This window comes from Neomonachus schauinslandi, chromosome 12, assembly GCF_002201575.2.
Source record: "Neomonachus schauinslandi chromosome 12, ASM220157v2, whole genome shotgun sequence".
Classification (NCBI taxonomy): Eukaryota; Metazoa; Chordata; class Mammalia; order Carnivora; family Phocidae; genus Neomonachus; species Neomonachus schauinslandi.
In genome coordinates, this window is record NC_058414.1 from 265898 (window position 1) to 285277 (window position 19380).

The window sequence follows — 19380 nt, forward strand, 5'->3', positions numbered from 1 at the left end:
GGGGCCCCCCCACTGGCCAGCACAAGGCAGGGCCACCCCCTGCACCCCACACCCCGCTTTCTCCTCTGACCAGGCCCACGGAAGCCACACTCAGAGGACACACCTCTGTTCCCGGGACACCCTCCCCAGGCTCATGCCAAACCGAGCCCGAGCCTGTGCCAGGTGTCCTCTGAGAGGGGGCCAGGGCACTGCGGAGGAGGTGGCACCCCAGCCCGGGCCCCGCTCTGTTCTGGGGCAGGGCCAGTTCTGCAGCCGGTCCCTCAGATGCGAGAGCAGGAGGGCTTCTGTTTTACTGGCCCCGAGCGTCCACACTGGCTGCCCAGCTCCAGAGCAGCCCAGCAGTCCTGGTAGCTCTCCTGCCCGAGCCCCGAGCCCTGAGCCAGGGAGACAGATGTCTAGGGCCTTCCGGGCACGACTGGCTGGAGGGAGAGGTCAGGGCTGCCCGCAGGCTCCTCGGACACCTGCGTGTGAGCAACACCGCCCACGCCCCAGACCCCGATGACCCCCAGCTTCTGCACACACAACACCCTAGGGCCCAAGCCTGCCTTCCCCAGATGGCCCGCGGGGTGCACGGTTTCCAACTGCCCCCAGAGCCAGGCACAGGCTCCCTGAGGTCCCAGCCACCCCTGCAGCATGGCCTGCCACAGGCCGCCAGGAGCCCCCTGCCCAGGACTGCACTCGCCGCCCCTCTCGGTGGGGGCGAGACGGGAAGACAGACTGCTTCAGGATCCCTCCTGCCACGGCTGGACCCTGCAAGGTGACTGAGGGTCAGCTGGAGGTGTGGGCTTTGTCTCTCTAATAGCAAACTCGGAGTGGGGGGGAGGGACCAGACCTGTTCCTCAAGTAGCTCTGGCCACACCTGGAGATCCTCCTCCCACAGCATAAACCTGACTTTCTTCCCTGCACATGCCAGGACCTTGGAACCCTAATGATGACGGCTCCTGAGCTCTGGGGGGGTCAGAAGGAGCCAGGCCCAAAGCTGTGGGACACAACCCCTTGACAGCGCCACCAGGGGCTGGAACCACAGCCCCCTCCCGTGTCCTGAGTCTCCTGCCCTTGTGACCTGGGGGTCTCCTGTCCCCGTGTCCTGGCCTAATTCACCCTCAAAACCTTCCTTGTTCTGGGCGCCTGGGTGGCTCAGTCAGTTAAGCGGCTGCCTTCGGCTCAGGTCATGATCCCAGGGTCCTGGGATCGAGTCCCGCATCGGGCTCCCCATTCTGCGGGGAGCCTGCTTCTCCCTCTCCCTCTGCCTACTTGTGTTCTCTATCTCTCTGTCAAATAAATAAATAAAATCTTTAAAAAAAAAAAAAACAAAAACCTTCCTTGTTCTTGTGACTCCCACAAAGCCCTCATCTGTCTGGAACATCCCCTGTGATCCTCATCCCTGCCCCGGTGGCGCCAGCCCCCGTTACTGTAGTCAGGGGCTCATACTGCAGTCATGCTGACCCCCACGGCAAGCTCGTCGGGGGGACCTACTCCACCGGGGCCCCTCCTCTAAGGTCAGGGCAGGCAGAGGACAGGCGAAGCCCCCAGCACTTGCCACTGAGGTCGCTGAGCCAGGGTCCAGGGCCGGGGACGGCTTTCCCAGCCTGCAGAGACCCACCCCTCACTGCCCACCTGGAGCCCCGGGGCTGTCAGCGCTCATACACGGCACTCCGTCGCAGGTCCCTGGGACCACCTGCGCACTGTGGCGTCCGCATGGAGTCGGCGGGGCGGGGGGGGGGGGCCTGGCAGACCAGCCCCCTCCTGAGCTGCAGCAGCTTGGCCCTGGCCTGCACCCAGCTGAGCGCCACTCCCACAGGCCCCGGGGTGACCTGGCTTCCGGTTAGACCTGCTGAGCCTGTGCATATCCCGCTTCAGCTCTGGGTCAAGCCCGTCTTTCCCCTTCCCGCTCAAGACCCTTCCTTGGCTCTGACCCCTGACAACACCCTCTGGACTCCGCACCGCCGTCCCCTGGTGGCCACGGCCTCTGTGTGGGTGTCTCTGCCTGGACTGTGGCCTCCACCACGGTATTGACGGGGCTCCCTCCTCTTGATCGTGCCTTCCCCCGACCCCGCAGGAAGATGTTCTGAGAACGTCTGTCGGACCCAGGGGTCCATGTGCCACAGGACAGACGGCTAACATCGGCTTGGAGTTGGGGGGCTGCACCCCTGCCCTCCTCCTTGTCCCCTCCTGGGAATGCAGGGCCCAAAGCAGCGCCAAAGATGCGAGCCCACCCCCCTGGAGCCAGCAGAGGGTCTGCATCTCTCCAAGAGCATCGCGGGACTTGGCTGTCTCCCTGCTACTCTGAGGACAGACCCTGTCCGCCCACCCGCAGACCCTGCTCCAGGGGCTTCACGGCCACCGCGATGGAGAAACTGGCTGGCAGGACACAGACTTGCGCTGGCTTCCCCCCACGGCCAGGAGTGAGCTGGCTAAGCAAACCGGGCCCCCACGAGGAAGCTGTTGGGGAGCCTCCCCAGCCACGTGGTGGTGGGAGCCTGTCTCCGCACCCCACAGGTGCCCATTCTGGGCAGCCCTGCCCAGGGGGGCTCCTGGGGACCACTGGCCCCCCTCACCACTCCAACCTGGGACCGCGGCCTGGAAGTCCTGCCCGCCTTCCGTCTTCTGCTCACACTGTACCATCTTCCTTGTGGGGCCTTTTTGTGGTCAGAGTTATTTCCAAGCGCATTCCAGACGCTGGCTGGGTCCTGGACGCTATTCTCACGGTTCTGGGCTCTGGGGTCACCTCAGCTGCACGCCTCCCTCCTCCTCCTTCTCGGCAGGGTAGTCGGATTCTCAGGGGGCCCTTGAAACATCTCTCAAGAGCCGCATAACTTTCTAGGCTTTTAAAAACTGGGTTCTAAATGTTTTGACCTTTGCTTTCCCTGCTTTGGAAACAGACCCTCCAGGTTCCCCATAAACCGCCAAGTTCTTCCGAAGCGGGATTAGGAAAGAGCTCAGAAAAGCAAGGCCTGCCTTCCTCCCGCCCCCTCCAGACATTCGCCACGGTGGAAGCCGCGAGATGCTCCGCCATGAGCAGCACGGCCCTGGCAGGCCACGGGGCCGGACCTCCCTGCCCACAGCACGTGGCAGGCATCCCGGGTCCCGGCCTCAGCACGGCCCGACCCCTTTCAGTGGCGGGTCCCCAGAGCCAGGCAGCCCTCCCAGCCACATCTGCCACGGTTCCTGATGATGCCCCCGGGTGACCACCGTGCCCATGTCCACAGCAGACCCTGGCAGGCCCGCCTGGCCGAAAACAAAGCACCAGCACAAACATCCAATGCAACCCAGGGGCCAGAGCCCCTGGGAGAAGAGGCAGCTGCAGGCTGCCTCCCTGAGAGTGTCCCCTCGTCCCCTCCTCAGAGCTGGGCTCTGAACAAGGCGGGCTTTGTGAGAGAAAACTGGGCATTTGTGGGGGGGACCCCAGCCCTGTCTCCTCTGGGCCAGTTCCAAGGGGCCCAAACACCAGGGGAGCCCTCCACGACCGGGTCCCCAACAGAAGCACGGCAGGAGGGATCCACGGGCGTCCAGCGGTGGGGCTGGGGCTGGAGGGGGTGTTGGAGATGAGGCCGAGAGGCAGGCAGGCGGGGCAGGTGGGTGAGGGAGGAGCTCGGAGGCCACAGGTGTTGGGGAGCGCGGGGTGTGTGCACGGTTGGGGGCGTGGGCGGGCACAGGAGGGAGGCACTGTGGGCAGGCTGGGGGGTCCAGGGGCTCCCAGCCAAGAGGGGGCTGCTGTCACGGGCCATAGCACCCCTCAGCCAATCACCTGCTACGGAACACAGGCAAGGGGCCAGGCCCCAGGCAGTGGGGGGTGCCAAGGACTAAGCCCCGGGGCAAGGAGTTCCAGGCGGGGAAACAGACGGCTGTGAAGGCCAGCTACCCAGACAGTCCTCCTCATGCTGGTACTGCCCTGGTGTTGGTGGGCCCCAGCACCAGACCTGGGGACAGCAAGCCGGGACCCTGCCCACCTGGCCGGGACCCTGCCCCTGCTGACCGGGACCCTGCCCACCTGCTGGCCGGGACACTGCACCTGCTGACCGGGACCCTGCCCACCTGCTGGCTGGGCCTTCACCTGCTGGCCGGGACCCTGCCCACCTGCTGGCCGGGACACTGCCCCTGCTGACCGGGACCCTGCCCACCTGCTGGCCGGGACACTGCACCTGCTGACCGGGACCCTGCCCACCTGCTGGCTGGGCCTTCACCTGCTGGCCGGGACCCTGCCCACCTGCTGGCCGGGACCCTGCCCACCTGCTGGCCGGGACACTGCCCCTGCTGAGCGGGACCCTGCCCACTGGCTGGCCGGGCCTGCCCCTGCTGGCCGGGACCCTGCCCACTGGCTGGCCGGGACACTGCCCCTGCTGAGCGGGACCCTGGCCACCTGCTGGCCAGGCCTGCACCTGCTGGCCGGGACCCTGCCCACCTGCTGGCCGGGACACTGCACCTGCTGGCCCCTGAGCTCCTCTAGCCCTGGCAGAGGTCAGGACAGCCCAGGCCCAGCAGGCAGGCACCCACTCTCCAAACGTCCCCACTCCAGCACCACAGAGCCAGGGGACATAGCTCTGCTCTACTCTACTTTTCTTAAAGGAGGAACTAAGAACCGGATCTTCCTGGTCCTGAAGGGGACCGGCCACTCCCAGGCGAGCGGGCATAACGAAGGTCCTTCTTCAAAGAGCCTCAGGAAAGCAGCCCGTGCCCCTGAGCCCTGTCCCTGACACCCCCAGCCCCGGCCCTGACCCTGGAGGACCCAGGAAGCCCTGACTCTGCTGCGGGACTCGCTCGGGCCGTTACTAGCAGGTGAGTTCGCCCGTGGGTGCAGAAGCAAGCCACGAAAAGCTACTTTTAAAAAAAATATTCAAGGGGCGCCTGGGGGGCTCAGTCAGTTAAGAGTCTGCCTTCAGGTCAGGACATGGTCCCGGGGTCCTGGGATCGAGCCCCGCATCGGGGTCCCTGTTTGGCAGGGAGCCTGCTTCTCCCTCTGCCTCTGCCGATCCCCCTGCTCGTGCTCTCGCCAATAAAAATCTCTTTAAAAAATTAAAGTAAAATACTAATATCCACTTTCTTGATTACAGAAAGAATACATGTTCATTAATGAAATTCTTAGAAATAAACAAGTAACAAAAAATTAAAAGCATCCATAGTGACCGCCAGCACCTAGAGCTGGATGGCCAGGGTGGCCTCTATCTTTGTCACGGGAGGGGTTCCCGGCCCCAGCAGGCAGGGAGCGGCCGGCCTCAGCTGTCCTCCCGCGGAGATGCATGGTCAGGAGCCACTCCAGCATGGGCCACAGCAGGCCGCGGACGGCCTCCCCTTCCAGGACCGGGGGCCCTGCGTCCCCAGCAGTGCCCCTGGGCCCCTCATCCCCTGTGACGGCTGACCCCAGGAGGAAGGGCTGCCCAGGGGCCCACGCGGAAGCCTCACCGGAGGGGGCCCGAGTCCCCGCATCCCTGCACACGGGGCCCCACGAACGAGAGCCCGCAGACGCGGTCCCGGAGGCACAGTGCCCCCACCCCCTTGCCTTCCCTTCCTGCCTCCGGCCCTGGGAGGATGGCATGGAAAGGGATCCCTGCCCTGTGTTCGGAAAAGCATTTGGAAACTGCCCATCTCCTTGAGAAGGCCCCGTGGGGGCATGCTGTGGGCCATGGACAGACGTCCCAGGGAGGGGGGCACCATGACTCCCCCTTCCACCACGCCAGGGGAAAAGCCCCTCTGTGGGCCAGTCCCCACCCCAGGGGAGCAGAGCTGGCCCGGGCGCGCCCCGACTCCAGCCTCGCCTGCAATCTGGGGCAGGACACTGCTCTGGGACCTGCTCGGGCTCCCAGCAGGGCTCGGCTGACCGTCGGCCCAGGCCGGGTGAGCCGAGACACCCGCAGGAGCACACGTGGGCCACGGGGGCAGGACGGGGACCAGGCAAGGCAGGGCTGGGGGGAGAAGAGGCCCGGAAGGGGTGAGGGCTGCACACCCACCTGGCGTCCGCCTCGCTGTAGTACTCTCTGGCCACAATGTCCTCAAACAGCTCCCCGCCCGTGACCCTGCAGGAGAAGCACAGGTCACAGACTCTGGAGACCCCACAGCCTCGTCACGTCCACCACTGTGCTCACCGCGGACAACATCACCTCCTCCATCACCTCCTCCTCCTACTCCACCTCCTCCATCACCTCCTCCTCCACCTCCTCCTCCATCACCTCCTTCTCCTCCTCCATCACCTCCTCCTCCACCTCCTCCTCTATCACCTCCTTCTCCTCCTCTACCTCCTCCTCCTCCATCACGTCCTTCTCCTCCACCACCTCCTCCTCCTCCATCACCCTCTCCTCCATCACCTCCTCCTCCTCCACCTCCTCCACCATCACCTCCTCCTCCACCTCCTCCATCACCTCCTCCTCCCCCTCCATCACCTCCTCCTCCATCACCTCCACCTCCTCCTCCTCCATCACCTTCTCCACCTCCTCCTCCATCACTTCCTCCACCTCCTCCTCCATCACCTCCTCCTCCACCTCCTCCACCATCACCTCCTCCTCCTCCATAACCTCCACCCTATTTTCATTGTCTCCTAGGACTAACAACTGACCAAATCCTCACACATGGTATCATTTCACGTTTTCATTCTCACACCCACTGCATGACGTTGGCACTATCATGCTCAGAAAATGGAGTCTCAACTGAGTGGTGTGCCTAGAGTGGGCAGCACAGGAGTTTGACCCAGGCCTCTGCAGCGTACCCAGGCCTGAAGAGATGTGAATCCCTCCTCAGGTCCCCCGGAACCAGAGATGTGTCCCTGTCCAGAGCCAGGGGCCAGAGAGACAGTGCCTGGATCTGGCCTCCCTGGTAGGTGAGACCGTGAGGTGTTCAAAGCCCCATCTCAGAGGAGGGTGGGATTTCTGTCCACACACCCACTTGCCATATGTCCCTGCTCAGTAAGGGCCTGAAGGCCCCATGATCAGGATGGACACCCAGACAGGAGCCACTGTCTGAAGGGCCTCTGGAAGACCAGAAAGACTCCAGGCTACCTGGGATCCCTTGGGCTGGAAAATATGGGTGGACAGAAAAGTGAAGACAACAGGGGTGAGGCACAGATGCAGGGGGAGCAGGGAGGAGGCCTCCCGAGGCTTGCCCAAGCCCCCCCACCCAACTCAGCAGGCTCTGAGTCCACCAGGCTTCCCACCCCTGAGACGGGCAGGGGTGTCTCCCTCTGCAGCTGTGCGGGCCCCAGGGGCTGTGTCCTCTCCATCTGTGTGTCTGTTCTTGAAGGTGGGGCTTGGGTCGGCCTCGTTTTTGTGCCCTGTGGTCGGGGCGGGGCTGGCCTGTGGCGGGGGCATGGACCCTGCTGAATGGGTGTCCCTGGCATGGGTGGGCTCTCCCTTAAAGTTGGAGGGAAAGAAAAACAGGGTGTGTTGGGTGTTAGCATGCCCCCACCCCAGCTACACGCCTGCCTCATGATCTCGTTGGACACGCCAACGACTCTGGGAGCAAGGTGCTTTTAGGGTCCCAACCTGCCACCAAAAGAGCCTGAGGCTCAGAGCCCACTGCCTAATGCAGGCACGATGAGAGTGTGTGCACATGCACGTGCCTAGGTGTGCACCTGGGTGTGTACGTGTGCCTGGGTGTGCAAGGAGGGAGTCCTCGCCCAGGGCTGGGGACAGGCCCTCTGGGTCCCCGTGTCCACAGGAGGCTTCCGTCTATGCTGGTGGGCACCTGGGCCACGCGGTCCAGAGCTACAGGGCAGGGACTGGTTGCTGGGGGGGGGGGGGGCATCTCACGTGGACCAGGAGGCCAACATCTCCGCCTGTCTGCCCTGTCCTCAGCGGGGCAACGTGGCTGATTCTGGGCTGCCCCAAGGCCTTGGAACGTTCCCAGAGGTGGGAGTGGGGAAACCTCTCAACTCCTGAATCCGTATTTCCCCCAGACTTGGGGCCTCCTGAAGGTGATGCCAAGCTAGGCGAGAAGTGTTCGCCAGCTCTGGCCCCACAGACCCGCAGCCAGTGTGCAGTGTGACCGGGAGGGCTGCGGCGGGGGCAGGGCCTGCCTCCACTCTCCCCCGTTCCCTCCCCGCCCACCCCAGAAACAGCTGCCTGAGGCCCAAGGGCATCCTGGGTGCCCGGCAGCAGGGGCCTCTGCGGGGTCAGGACCACCACAGGCCTGTGCGCCCCAGTGGCTTTCGGCGAGGGCGTGCAGGACCTGGGCCCTTCCCCTCCCCCGTCCCCATCCCCGTAGAAACACCGCCAAGTACTTCTCGCTGGCCTCCCAGAGCTCCCCAGGCTTGCCTGTTGTGTAGGCCAAGAGACGTGAACCCACACGTACACAGACACATGCATGAGCACACACGCGAACACACGGACACCCACAGCCCATTCTCTCCCTCCTGCCTTCTGAATCACACCCACTGGCCTGTCTGCCACCAGGGCCTGGGCATGGCCGTCCTCCAGCCCCGTGGCCCCTACACTCCCTGCAACGCTGGGTGGCTCTGGGGGCACCCGGGGGCAAGCCTGCCCTCCTCCACAGGGACCATGGGATGGACGTTTAAGGCACAGCCTCAGCCTGGGGGTGGCAGCTGTGTCCCAGGCCAGCCTGGCCGCCTGGCAGGCGACTCAGAGCGTGGTCTGGTGGGACACTGGGGCATTGAGAGGGGACCGAGCCCCTTCAGGGACAGTCCCAGCCTCTCTCGACCTGGGGACCTGGAGGGCACTGAGGGCTCCTCAGGCTCCGTGTCCCATGGCCGTGGCGGCATCTGTCCTCGGGGGGAGGAGAAGCTGCCCAGGCAGGTGTCCCGTCACATGGGTGACAGCGCCCTGGCCCTGAGGCCATCCAGAGGCCACTAGGGGCCGCCCAAAGCCTGCGGCCCCTGCCCACCCTCTCCCGGTCCCCCAGCCGCGGTGACTCACGGACAGCTAAATATAGCTGTGTAGTGGGAGCTGGCAGGGAAAGACAGGGATGAGCTCACTGCTCCTCGATCCAGCAGGAAGTAAGAGGCCCCAAGGCCCACACACGCACACACGCGTGGACGCACAGACACACATACACGTATGCACCCCCGAAACCACACGTGCTCATGTGGACACACACGCTCATGCCAGTCGGCTGTGATGAGGACCCCAGGGGAAGGCCGGCAGAGGAAGGCTCCTCGGGTCCTCCCCTTTCCCCCGCCCCCCCAGCCCCCCCCGTCTGCCCCCCAGTCATGCAGGGGAGCGTCCCCAGCTCAAGCACTTACAGATCAAAGACCAGGTAGTGGAACCCTTCCTCAGAGATGCTGTCATGCAGCCGCACTGTGGGGACAGAAGAGGCCGTGAGCGGCTGGCCCAGCCCGGGACCCGCCCTCGCTGCGCAGCCCCCCTCCCTCATGGAGGGGGCCCACCCATCCCAACAAGGGCCTCGGGCTCCCCACGGCGGGGGTGCTGCAGGGCAGAGCCCAAGGGGAGAGCCATGAGTCCCAGGCGGACATCCACGGGGCCCTAGGTGTCCGCTGTCCCCTTTCGTCTGCCCGAGGGAGACCCAGGCCCCTCTCAGCCCGCGGCCAGGGCGCAGGGGGTCGCAGGCGAGGTGGGGCCACAGGGTGGAGGCTCGCTGGACCAGGCCCTGGAAAGGAGCCGCTCACAGGACCGTGACACGAGCCGTGGGGCCCGGTTGCCCGCTTCTCGGGGCAAGCGAAGGGAGCCCAGTGAGGGACCACTTCCAGAAGCTCAGGCCCTGGGTTTGGGTTCCAGGTGCTCCCCCAGCCTGTGTCCCTGAGCCTGGAGGGCGCTGGCTAGCCTGTGACGAGCGAGCGAGTGGACAGCCAAGGAAGTGCTCTCAGCACAAAACGTCGCCGCCGCTCCATGGAGCTGGAGACGCCCCCGGCGCTAAACAGCAAATATTTCTAGGAACAGTGCGTCCTGGATGCCGCCCCTCCCGTGCCAGGTTCTGCCTCCTGCAGGCGCTGCTCGGAGCGCTCCTGCCGCCCGAGAGGCCACGCACACGGCGGAGAGGCGCACGGCTCCCCGAGGGCCAGGCAGCGAGTGGAGCAGGGCTCGGAACCCCCAGGGCCTGCGGCTCCTTGGGCCTCTCCCCGCAAGGAGGTAGGGAGGCCCCGGCCTCGCGCCCTTAGTTTCGACCCGCCAGCAGGCCTCCTTCTTCCTCCCGCTGTAACCCTCCCAGGGGCCGGGCCAGCAGCGTCTTCACGCCACGAAGCCCAGTCCGGCCGCAGTGGTCGCGGACACGGCCCAAAGCCTGGCACCGAGGCCGGGCTCCTGACCGAGCAGTTGGGGCATCCGGTCGCCGACTCCAGGGGCCGGCTCCTCTAGCCTGCTGCCCTCCCGTTTCTTGCTCTGTGCCTCTGCTCAAGGGCCCGGCATCCAGCCTTCTCCCCTCCGCCCTCAGCAGCCCCGTGGCCACATGCTCACGAAGCGAGGTCTTCCCGGGCCCCGGGCCTCCACCAGCTGCTGGGCTCAGTGACCTCTCCCGGGGACATCCCGGAGGCCTCCGGGCGCGCAGAGCTGATGCTGACCTGCCTCTCCCCAACACCCAGCAGACCCCTGCTCACTGCAACCTCCTTCCGGGACCCTCCGTGAAATCAGCGCGGTGAAGAAAAGCTCACCCCCTCCAGGTGCGGGCTCCTCTGCCCCAGCCGCCTCCCCTGGAGCTCCAAGCAAGGAAGGCCTGAGGGCCCCTGAGGGACATTCCTGGGGGCCTTACTCTCCTTCCCTGGGGAGTCCCAGGGGTTCATGAAGCTGGGGTGCTGCAGGGGGCCCCTGCCCCCCAGTGCTGGTGGGAAGGGGCCGGGCTCCTAGGTCCTGCTGGCAGGTCTACCTCCTCGCCCGGGAGACACAGGGGGTCTAGGGGGGAGTGGAGGCTACGTGCATGTGGACACTTTTTTCCCCCAACATTTTTAGCATTTAAAAAATAGATGCACGTTATTTTAATGGTTTAGAAGGAAACCTATCTAGCATACGAGACCGTGATTTCTAACAGAGCCCAGGGAGAAAGCGACTTGTCACAGAATCGACTTAAATAAAGCAGGAAGTACGTAACACTGAGCAGGATACGTAGCGACGACAGCCTGCCCCGCCGGCACCCGAGAGCCCAGCCTGGAACCCCGCGAGGCCACCACAGAGAGGACACAGGCGTGCACCCAGGATGCTCCCCTCGCCGGGGCCACGGCTCTTCCAGGGGCTGGACCTGAGTCCCAGGCCAGGGGCTCTCAGGGGGGCCCGTCCACCCTCCCAGACAGCCTCTGGATCCCCTTCCTGGACCCCCGTGCTGGCTGTGGTGGCAAGGCCCAGCCCGGATGCATAACATCCGGAGACCTTTCTCCTCTCCCGGACTCGCACTGGCCTCCACTGTCCAGGCAGGAAGTCCCCTGCCGTCCAGCGCATGTCCTCCACCGTGCCCAACTGCCAACCTCAGGGGTGAACCACCCGGCAGAGGAGGTCAGTTCCAGCCCCAGAAACCAGAAGGTGGGGATTTGCCCTCCCTGAGCCAGGCCCTGAGTAGAGGGTCAGTATGCAGAGGGGAGGCTGAGTGCAGGTTGTGGGGAGGCTGGGGGAGGCTGGAGGGAGGCTGGAGGGAGGCTGGGGGGAGGCTGAGGGAGGCTGGGGGGAGGCTGGGGGAGGCTGGAGGGAGGCTGGGGGGAGGCTGGGGGACACTGGGTGAGGCCTATCCCAGACACCCAGGCCTACTCCCCGCAGAAGGCATCGCTGAAGCCAGGCCACACGGCTGCCCCCTCTGCCCTGCCCAGGGACCTCCTTGTCTCTGAAGAGAAACTGTACCAGCTGGGGAGGGCTCTGCCTGGGCAGCTGGTGATGGGAAGCCAGCTCTGTGCACCTCACTCCCAGTGTGACAGCTCAGCAGAGGCCCCACATGCTCATCGCGGAGGGCAGAACACACCCCATGCTCTGATGCTCCTCTTCAAGAGGAGAGCTTAGGTCCCTCAGCCTCGCGTGTGGCCGGCCTTCAAGAAGAGAATCGGCAGGGTGATGGCGCGGCCCCTCCTAGACTAGGCCTAGGAAGCATGGCGGTTCCTGCAAAAGTGAAACACAGACTGGCCCGTGGGCCAGCCATGCCACCGCTGGGTGTGTGGCCAGAGATGTGAAAACCGGATCCACACAAATACTCGCACACCCGTGTCCACAGCAGCAGTCTGCAGCGGCCGACAGGCGGCAAGAAGCCAAGGGTCCACTGTCGGGTGAACGGAGAAGCAAACTGGTCCGGCCACAGGGCGAAATATTACGTAGCCTTGAAAAGCAAGGAAATCCGGCAACTTGCTTCAACACGGATGGTGAGGACGTTATGCCAAGCGAAACGAGAGTCACAAAGGGACCAATGTGTGATCCCGCGGCCATGCGGTTCCCAGCGGGGACCAATCCACGGACACAGTGCGTGGTGGTTCCCGGGCCTGGGGGGCCCGACGGGAGGTAGCATTTCCCGGGTGCAGACTTCCCACCCAGGATGACGGAAAGTGTGGGTACAGATAACGGCAATGATCACACGTGTTGTGAATATACATGATGACGCTGAACTACGTACCTTAAAAACGGTTAAAATTATAAATACTATGTGCATTTTACCAAATTTTGGGAGGAAAAAGCAGCTTCGTGCCCCTCGTTCTCCCTCCCTATCTCTCTGTCCGTCTCCCTCTGAGTCCCTGTCATTATGCACTCTGGGGACCCACTGCCACGTGAAGATGCTCAAGTGGCCCCGACGAGACGCCCAGTAGGGAGGGACTCCAGCCTCCCACCGATGGCCACGTGAGCAAGCCCTAGAAGCAAACGCTAAAGATGCAGGCAAACATTCAGAAGATGCAGCTCGGGCCAGTGTCCACACCGCACGGGAGCCCTGGTGGAGCTGCCCGGGCCCGGGCCCGGGAGGCCTGTTCTGCTGTCTTGAGTCCTGCATTTTCATTTTGCACGGATCCCGCAGGTTTTGTAGCAGCCCTGACCACCCAGCCCCACGGCTCTTGAGTCCACAGAAAAATCAGTGCGCACGGGTTGAGATTTGCTGCGGGTCAGGCAGCGCGGGTGACTCACGCGGGTTAAGAGCCCCAGAAGTGTGTGGCCTGTGCGGCCCCGCTCGAAGCACAGACCCTGGGGGTCTGTGCACCTGGCTGAACGAGGTCCCACTGCCTCTCCCGGGGCACCAGGGGCACTTCTGTCCACAGTGGGGCTGGGCAGACCCAGGCCTGGGAGCAAGGGGACCCTTTACCTCCCCCTTGACGTCTCTCCCACTACTCCCCAGAGAGCCCCTCCTGAGTCTACAGAGAATGTTCCCTCTGCACCCGAGTCTAGCCCTGCCTCCCCATGTTCTGGAATGTTCCCTCTGCACCCCAGTCTCAGTCCTGCCTCCTCCTTGTTCTGGAATGTTCCCTCTAAATGCCCCAGTTTCAGCCCTGCCTCCCCCATGTTCTGGAATGTTCCCTCTGCACCCCAGTCTCAGCTCTGGCTCCCCATGTTCTGGAATGTTCCCTTTAAATGCCCCAGTCTCAGCCCTGCCTCCCCCGTGTTCTGGAATGTTCCCTCTGCACCCCCCAGGCTGAGCTCTGCCTCCCCCATGTTCTGGAATGTTCCCTCTGTACCACTCCGTGTAAGCTCTGCTTCCTCCTTGTTCTGGAATGTTCCCTCTACACCCCGTAGTCTGAGCTCTGTCTCCCCCATGTTCTGGAATGTTCCCTCTGCATCCCCCTGTGTCAGCCTGCCTCCTCCTTGTCCTGGAATGTTCCTTCTGCAACCCAGTCTCAGCTCTGCCTTCCCGTGTTCTGGAATGTTCCCTCCGCATCCCAGTCTCAGCTCTGCCTCCCCGTGTTCTGGAATGTTCCCTCTGCACCCTGCAGTCTCAGTTCTACCTCCCCATGTTCTGGAATGTTCCCTCTGCACCCCAGTCTCAGCTCTGCCTCCCCATGTTCTGGAATGTTCCCTCTGCACCCCAGTCTCAGCTCTGCCTCCCCGTGTTCTGGAATGAAGCTGCTATGAGGACTTCAGGGACTGATCATAACTGACCAGGAACAACACTGGGCATCCAGGCAGGGAAAGGAGATGTCTTTTGAAAAACTGTCACAAAACACCAACCCAGAGAACACCTGGGTCCTCCCCTATTAAAAGGGAATTCCTGACCCACTCTTGGCTGGTGCTCAGATGATGCAGGGAAGGGGGCCGGCAAAGGCAGGGAGGCGGGCAGACTTGGTGGGGTGGTGGTGAGGGTGAGCAGGTGACTGGTGTCCGGGGCAGTGGAAGGTCGGACTGAAGCCCACCATGTGCCCACACACCCCGCCCCCCACCCCGCCAGTGAAGAGTGGCTGGGGTCCCTGTGGATGCCGGCATCAGAATCACCAAGCACACTGGTGAAGCTCCAATTCCTAGGCCCATGCCAGGCCTCTGAGTCAGGACCCTGCATGCCAGTGGGTGCAACACACGCGGCTTAAAAAGCTGGAAGTAAAGGCCCGTGCCCAGGGCTGAAGCCGCCTGTGGGCACGGCGGGGGGGCTGCCCAGGAAGTGGGGGGTTTGCCTTCACCGCCCCTCCCACGGGTCCTGCAGGGCCACGGGCCTCCAGGCAGAGCTCCCAGGGCTGGCTGAGGCTTCCTGCAGTCTCCTGGGGCTCCCCGAGGCTGAGGCCCTGGCCTGGGAGCTGGGAGTGGCATGCACCCCCCAGGCCAGGGGCTCCAGAAGTGGCTAGCCACCCGGCCTGCCATTCCTATTAAACAGAGTCCTGCGCCCTGTCCTGGCACAACTGAGTGGGAACCGTGGAAGGAGGGGCCCAGACTCCACCCTGACAAGCTCCCTGGGCACCCCCCGAGGCAGCAAACCCAACGGCCCGTCAGTGCCTCCCAGCTGCTTCCCGCAGGGGGCTCCTCAGAAGTCCCTACAGGGCCGGTGGTGGAGCAGGGCAGGCAGGAGTACACACACCTGCGCCCCAGGGTAGCAGGCAGGGAACACCCCAGAGCCGCTGGGGTGAGGGGCAGGCACGTGGCTGAGTGGAGGTCCAGCAGCCTGGGAGGCCCAGCTGACTCCCAGGGTCCTGTGGGTGCACAAGGGGGAGGATCTGGGCTTTCAGAAAAAGGGCGACCGTCCTCGAGGCCGAGGCCCCAGGCTCCTGGGCCTCCGCAGCCCCTGCCGGGACCACCGTCCCAGGCCGCAGCGGCGAGGACCAGCAGGGGACAGCAGTGGTTCTCCAGAACCAGACCTCAGACATCAGGCCAGGACGGCGCTTGGCGTGGCCTTTGATGTTTTCCGTTTCCAACCGTTTTTCGTTTTAATTGAGCTGTCTTGTGGTTTTCTGAAGCCACAGAATGTTTCTGCCAGGATCACAGCTGGGAGTTAGAGCAATGGGCGGGGACCCATCCAGGCGGAGCTGCCACAGGGGGCTGCCCGGAGCCCCCAGGGTCCCCGCCGGTCAGGAGGGAGAGCCGTTGCCAAGTGCCTGAGGGTGGGGACACTTGTACGGAGAAGGAAAACGAGGCCTCTGGGTGTCCCTCTGCAAGCGTGATCTTCGGCAGAGAAAGCCTCTGGCCATGGGGCAGAGAGACGGGGCCCCCGCGCCCACCCCTGGGAGGGCTGCTCACCGATGTTGGAATGCTTCAGAAGACGGCAGATCCGAGCCTCTCTCTCCAGCTTCTGGTGATCTGCGGACAGAGAGCAACACGGTGTGACCTCGTGCCCCAGCAGCCATGACCCCCTGGGCCCAGCACCAAGACCAGTGGGTGCCAGACACACTCACGGCCCAGGAGGTGCCCACCGCCTCCCTCCGTGCGTGCCCGCCGACCGCCCGGGTCCCCTGGCCGGCAGGGCCGGGGCGGGAACAGGCTGCCTGGTGTTGTGGTGAGAGGCCCACGGAGGCAGAGGAGGGGAGCCCCAGGGGTTCGGGAGGACAAAGTGCTGTACATTTCACGGCAGAGCTGACAGCCCCAATTTATCCTTCACTTATGTGTCCTAATTCCAGACTCGTAGGAGCATCCTGCTGAAGCCGAGCGTGTTCGTCGGTGGCCGTGGGGCTGGAGGAGGTCCTGGGGGCCCTCCTGGCCCTCCTCCCTGCCCCTCGAGGCCAGCGCTTCCGTTCCAGAGGCTGGGCCTCTAAGGACTGAGCCATTTATCAGAAATGTTCTATTCCACACAATCAGGGTACCAGGAGGATTTTAAAATTTGATGGAGGCTTTAAGAGCAAAATACTGAAAAAAACCCACCTTTCCATTGACTAGAGAATGCAGAACTAACATGATTACAGCTGCACAACAGAATCGCCCATCGGCAGTGCGGGCACACCACCCCAACTCCCTACACAGGCTGAGTCAACAAGCCACTTACAAAGGAAGACCCAAAATGTGCTTTCTTTCACAGAGATCAATACACGCAGGTCGCTGGGCACACATGTGTGGCCAGACCTTGGAGGCAGGGGGGTCCCAAGGTCAGGATGGCAGCTGCCCCAGGGTCGGATGCGCCCAGGGAGGGGGTGCCAGGGGTCCTGAGCCCCCACCCACCCCTGCACGTGCTGAGCCCCTCAGAGCCAGGGTCTGGGGAGCACGTTACTGTACCAGCAGGTGGGTGCTCTCTGTCTGCCGATCCCTGGTGAATCAGGAAGGCTTTGTGGTGTGCAGCAAACGTGCTAAACTCCGCAGGCCTCCCCAGACCTGCCGGGCCCTGGTCCCCGCCTGGGCTTGGGGGGAACAGACCCAGGCACCAAAAGGTCTTTCTGCTGCCTCATCTGTGGTCAGCTCTCCCAGGGCCATGTGACAGTGCTGGGCTGGGACAGACTTGTAAACATGCACGTGCCTTTCCTGAGCGGGAACATCACGCCTTACACACACTTACTTTTCCTGAGCATCTGAGAGAAGCCCCACACTCCACGTGCTCCTACCAGGCGACAGCCCGTGAACGTGTCCTAAGAACGAGGACACTCTCTGGCCCGATCTCAGTGCCGTAAGTCGAACGCGATACAGAACGGGAACCTAACCTGCAGTCCGTATTCTGAATTTGCCAACCGTCCCAGGACTGTCAGAGCTGACTCCCCCAACGTGTGCATGACACCCGAGAAGCCCTTCCACGTGTGGACCAGGATGGAGCGAAGCCCAGGCAGGGAGAGCTCAGGGGGGTGGGGAGGTGGGAGCCGGGGTCGTTTTCATACATAAAAATCAGGAGAAAAATGCACGTGGGAACCCCCTTTTGGGAAGTAAGCAATACAGAAAAGACTGTATGTTATTCCCGAGAGCTGTCCCCGAGGGCACAGCCCCATCCCAAAGACTGATCAACTGCCAAGCGCACTGGGGGAGAGAAATCACTTGTGTGGCGCCAAGAAGGGGAGCCTGGCCACCGGGCCACATGCCGGCACCCACCCATGGCCCCAGCAGGTCACTGACACTCCGAGCCGTCCCCCTCGCTGTCAGGCCGGCCGCACGGGGTGGGGAGAGGCTGTGACGCGAAGTCTCACCACGCACGAGCCCCAAGGAGCCGCACGCGCACACCGCATCCAGACCGTGACCACACTTCCCCCTCAGAGGCAGAATGACGGGATTGTTAAACAATAAATTACTTTATTCTTTGTATTTCCCCCAACTCTGACAACAATCTTGTGTTCCTTTTATAATGAGACAAGATGTTGTTTTTTAAAAAAGGGTTTGATTAGTCTCCAATGAGCAAAAGCCATGGACTAATGAAGGCATGTTCCGAAAACCTGCCACGGTGACATCTGCCCGGAAATTAATCGTCTAAGCCGATATTCCCTGACCGGGATGGGAAAGGGAAGCTGTCCCCCTTCTCACGAAGCCAGCTTCCTCACCCTGCCCACAGCTTTCATTCCTTCCTGCAACGGTGCCCAAGCCATCATTTAACTTCCAAACTAACATCACGAACCCCGTCGTGGTCATAGTGAAGTGAGTCAAATTTAACCCAGTCTGGTCCACAAGAAGCATGTCCCGGCCCTAAATTGTCAGCTGGATCAGGAAGGACACCTCCAGCTCACCCGGTTCCCCGGCGGGCAGCAGGATGTGGGATGGGCCAGTGATCCTGATGAACCCCGGAACCTCGCTGCCCCTGCTCATCCCTGCACCCGCCTCCCTCCTGGGGCTCTGGCCGCCCGAAGGGGCTGTGGGGACTTCAGACACCACAGCAGCAATCACTGAACAGGCCTGGGGGGTTGCAGCTGGGACACCACCCGCCCTGCCCAGGGCCCACCAGCACCCCAGGGACCCCAGCCAGCGCCCCTCCTGACCATGTCCGCTGTAACGACGTCCTGGCTGGGCGGGCAGCAGGCTACCCCAGGAGGGTTCACCAGGCGCCTGCTAGGGTCGTGGGGGCTGCACAGCCCAAGGGACCAGGCCAGCCTTGAGACCAGCCATGAGGCTCAAAAGGGCCCTCCCAGGGCTGTGGCCAGGTGTCCTGAGTGTCGGGGGCACCTGGAGCTGCCCTGCAGCCCCGCACCTGCCGCTTGCGGCCCCACTCCCACAGGTTAGTGTGCTGTTAGGGAATCCTGGCACCTGTCACAGAGCACACACGGCAGCTGTGCTAAGGATGCGAGAACCCCAAGAGCCTGCCCTGCCGACACCCCACGTGTCCCGCCCCCAGAGAGGGTCTCCTTTCCCGTCTTCCATGTCAGACCCAGCCTGCGTCCCCGCCCACGTGCACTAGCCGCAGGGACTGCAGCTCTGAGGTCGTCTTCCAGGGTGGGGGGGACAGAAGTGGGGAGCCCAGGGAGTGAGGGCAAACTTGCTCCCCCAACTTCTGGGAACCCCACCTCAGAGAGGGGAGGCCCCTCTGCCCTCTTCCGTCCTGAAGACCCGAGCAAGGTCAGCACTGACTGTGTCCACGACCCAGGAGACGCGCGCAGGTCCCGGGTCACACAGAGCAGGTGCAGCTGTGCTGTGAGCCCTGGGGACAGGGGACTCGGCAGAGCCCTGCCACCCCCCACAGGGACAGCACTTCCCAGATCCCAGGAGCCCCCCGTGAGTGGGAGGAGGCAGGGGCTGCTCGGGGCTGTCACTGGCATGCCAGGAGGGGGATGGGCAGGGGCCCCAAGGGGCAAGAAAGGACAGGCACCTGCCACGCGTGGCCACATGTGGGTGCCGTCTGTTCCACATACACAGCAGGCCTCACCCACCTCACTCCAATAATGCCCCGAGAAATGGCAGCGGGAGACCGAAGCCAGCTCCACACAGCAAGTGCCCCAGGCAGGGCCCCCCAGACACGGTCTCCCCCAGGCAGGGCCCCCCAGGCAGGGCCTCCCCCAGGCAGGGTCTCCCCCAGGCAGGGCCCCCCCAGGCAGGGTCTCCCCCAGGCAGGGCCCCCCCAGGCAGGGTCTCCCCCAGGCAGGGCCCCCCCAGGCAGGGTCTCCCCCAGGCAGGGCCCCCCCAGGCAGGGTCTCCCCCAGGCAGGGCCCCCCCAGGCAGGGTCTCCCCCAGGCAGGGCCCCCCCAGGCAGGGTCTCCCCCAGGCAGGGCCCCCCCAGGCAGGGTCT

General features: G+C 63.7%; 1 protein-coding gene across 1 annotated transcript in view; it reads right to left on the minus strand.

Moving 5' to 3' along the window:
• The window catches only part of CAMK2B (calcium/calmodulin dependent protein kinase II beta), a 71857-nt gene that overhangs the window by 25456 nt on the left and 27021 nt on the right, over nucleotides 1–19380 (minus strand). Inside the window, exons 3-5 of the mRNA XM_021703733.1 lie at nucleotides 15501–15560; nucleotides 9185–9239; nucleotides 5946–6011 (exon numbers count right to left, since the gene is read on the minus strand). Coding sequence (XP_021559408.1) covers nucleotides 5946–6011; nucleotides 9185–9239; nucleotides 15501–15560 — 181 coding nt within the window. The remainder of the gene's footprint in view (nucleotides 1–5945; nucleotides 6012–9184; nucleotides 9240–15500; nucleotides 15561–19380) is intronic.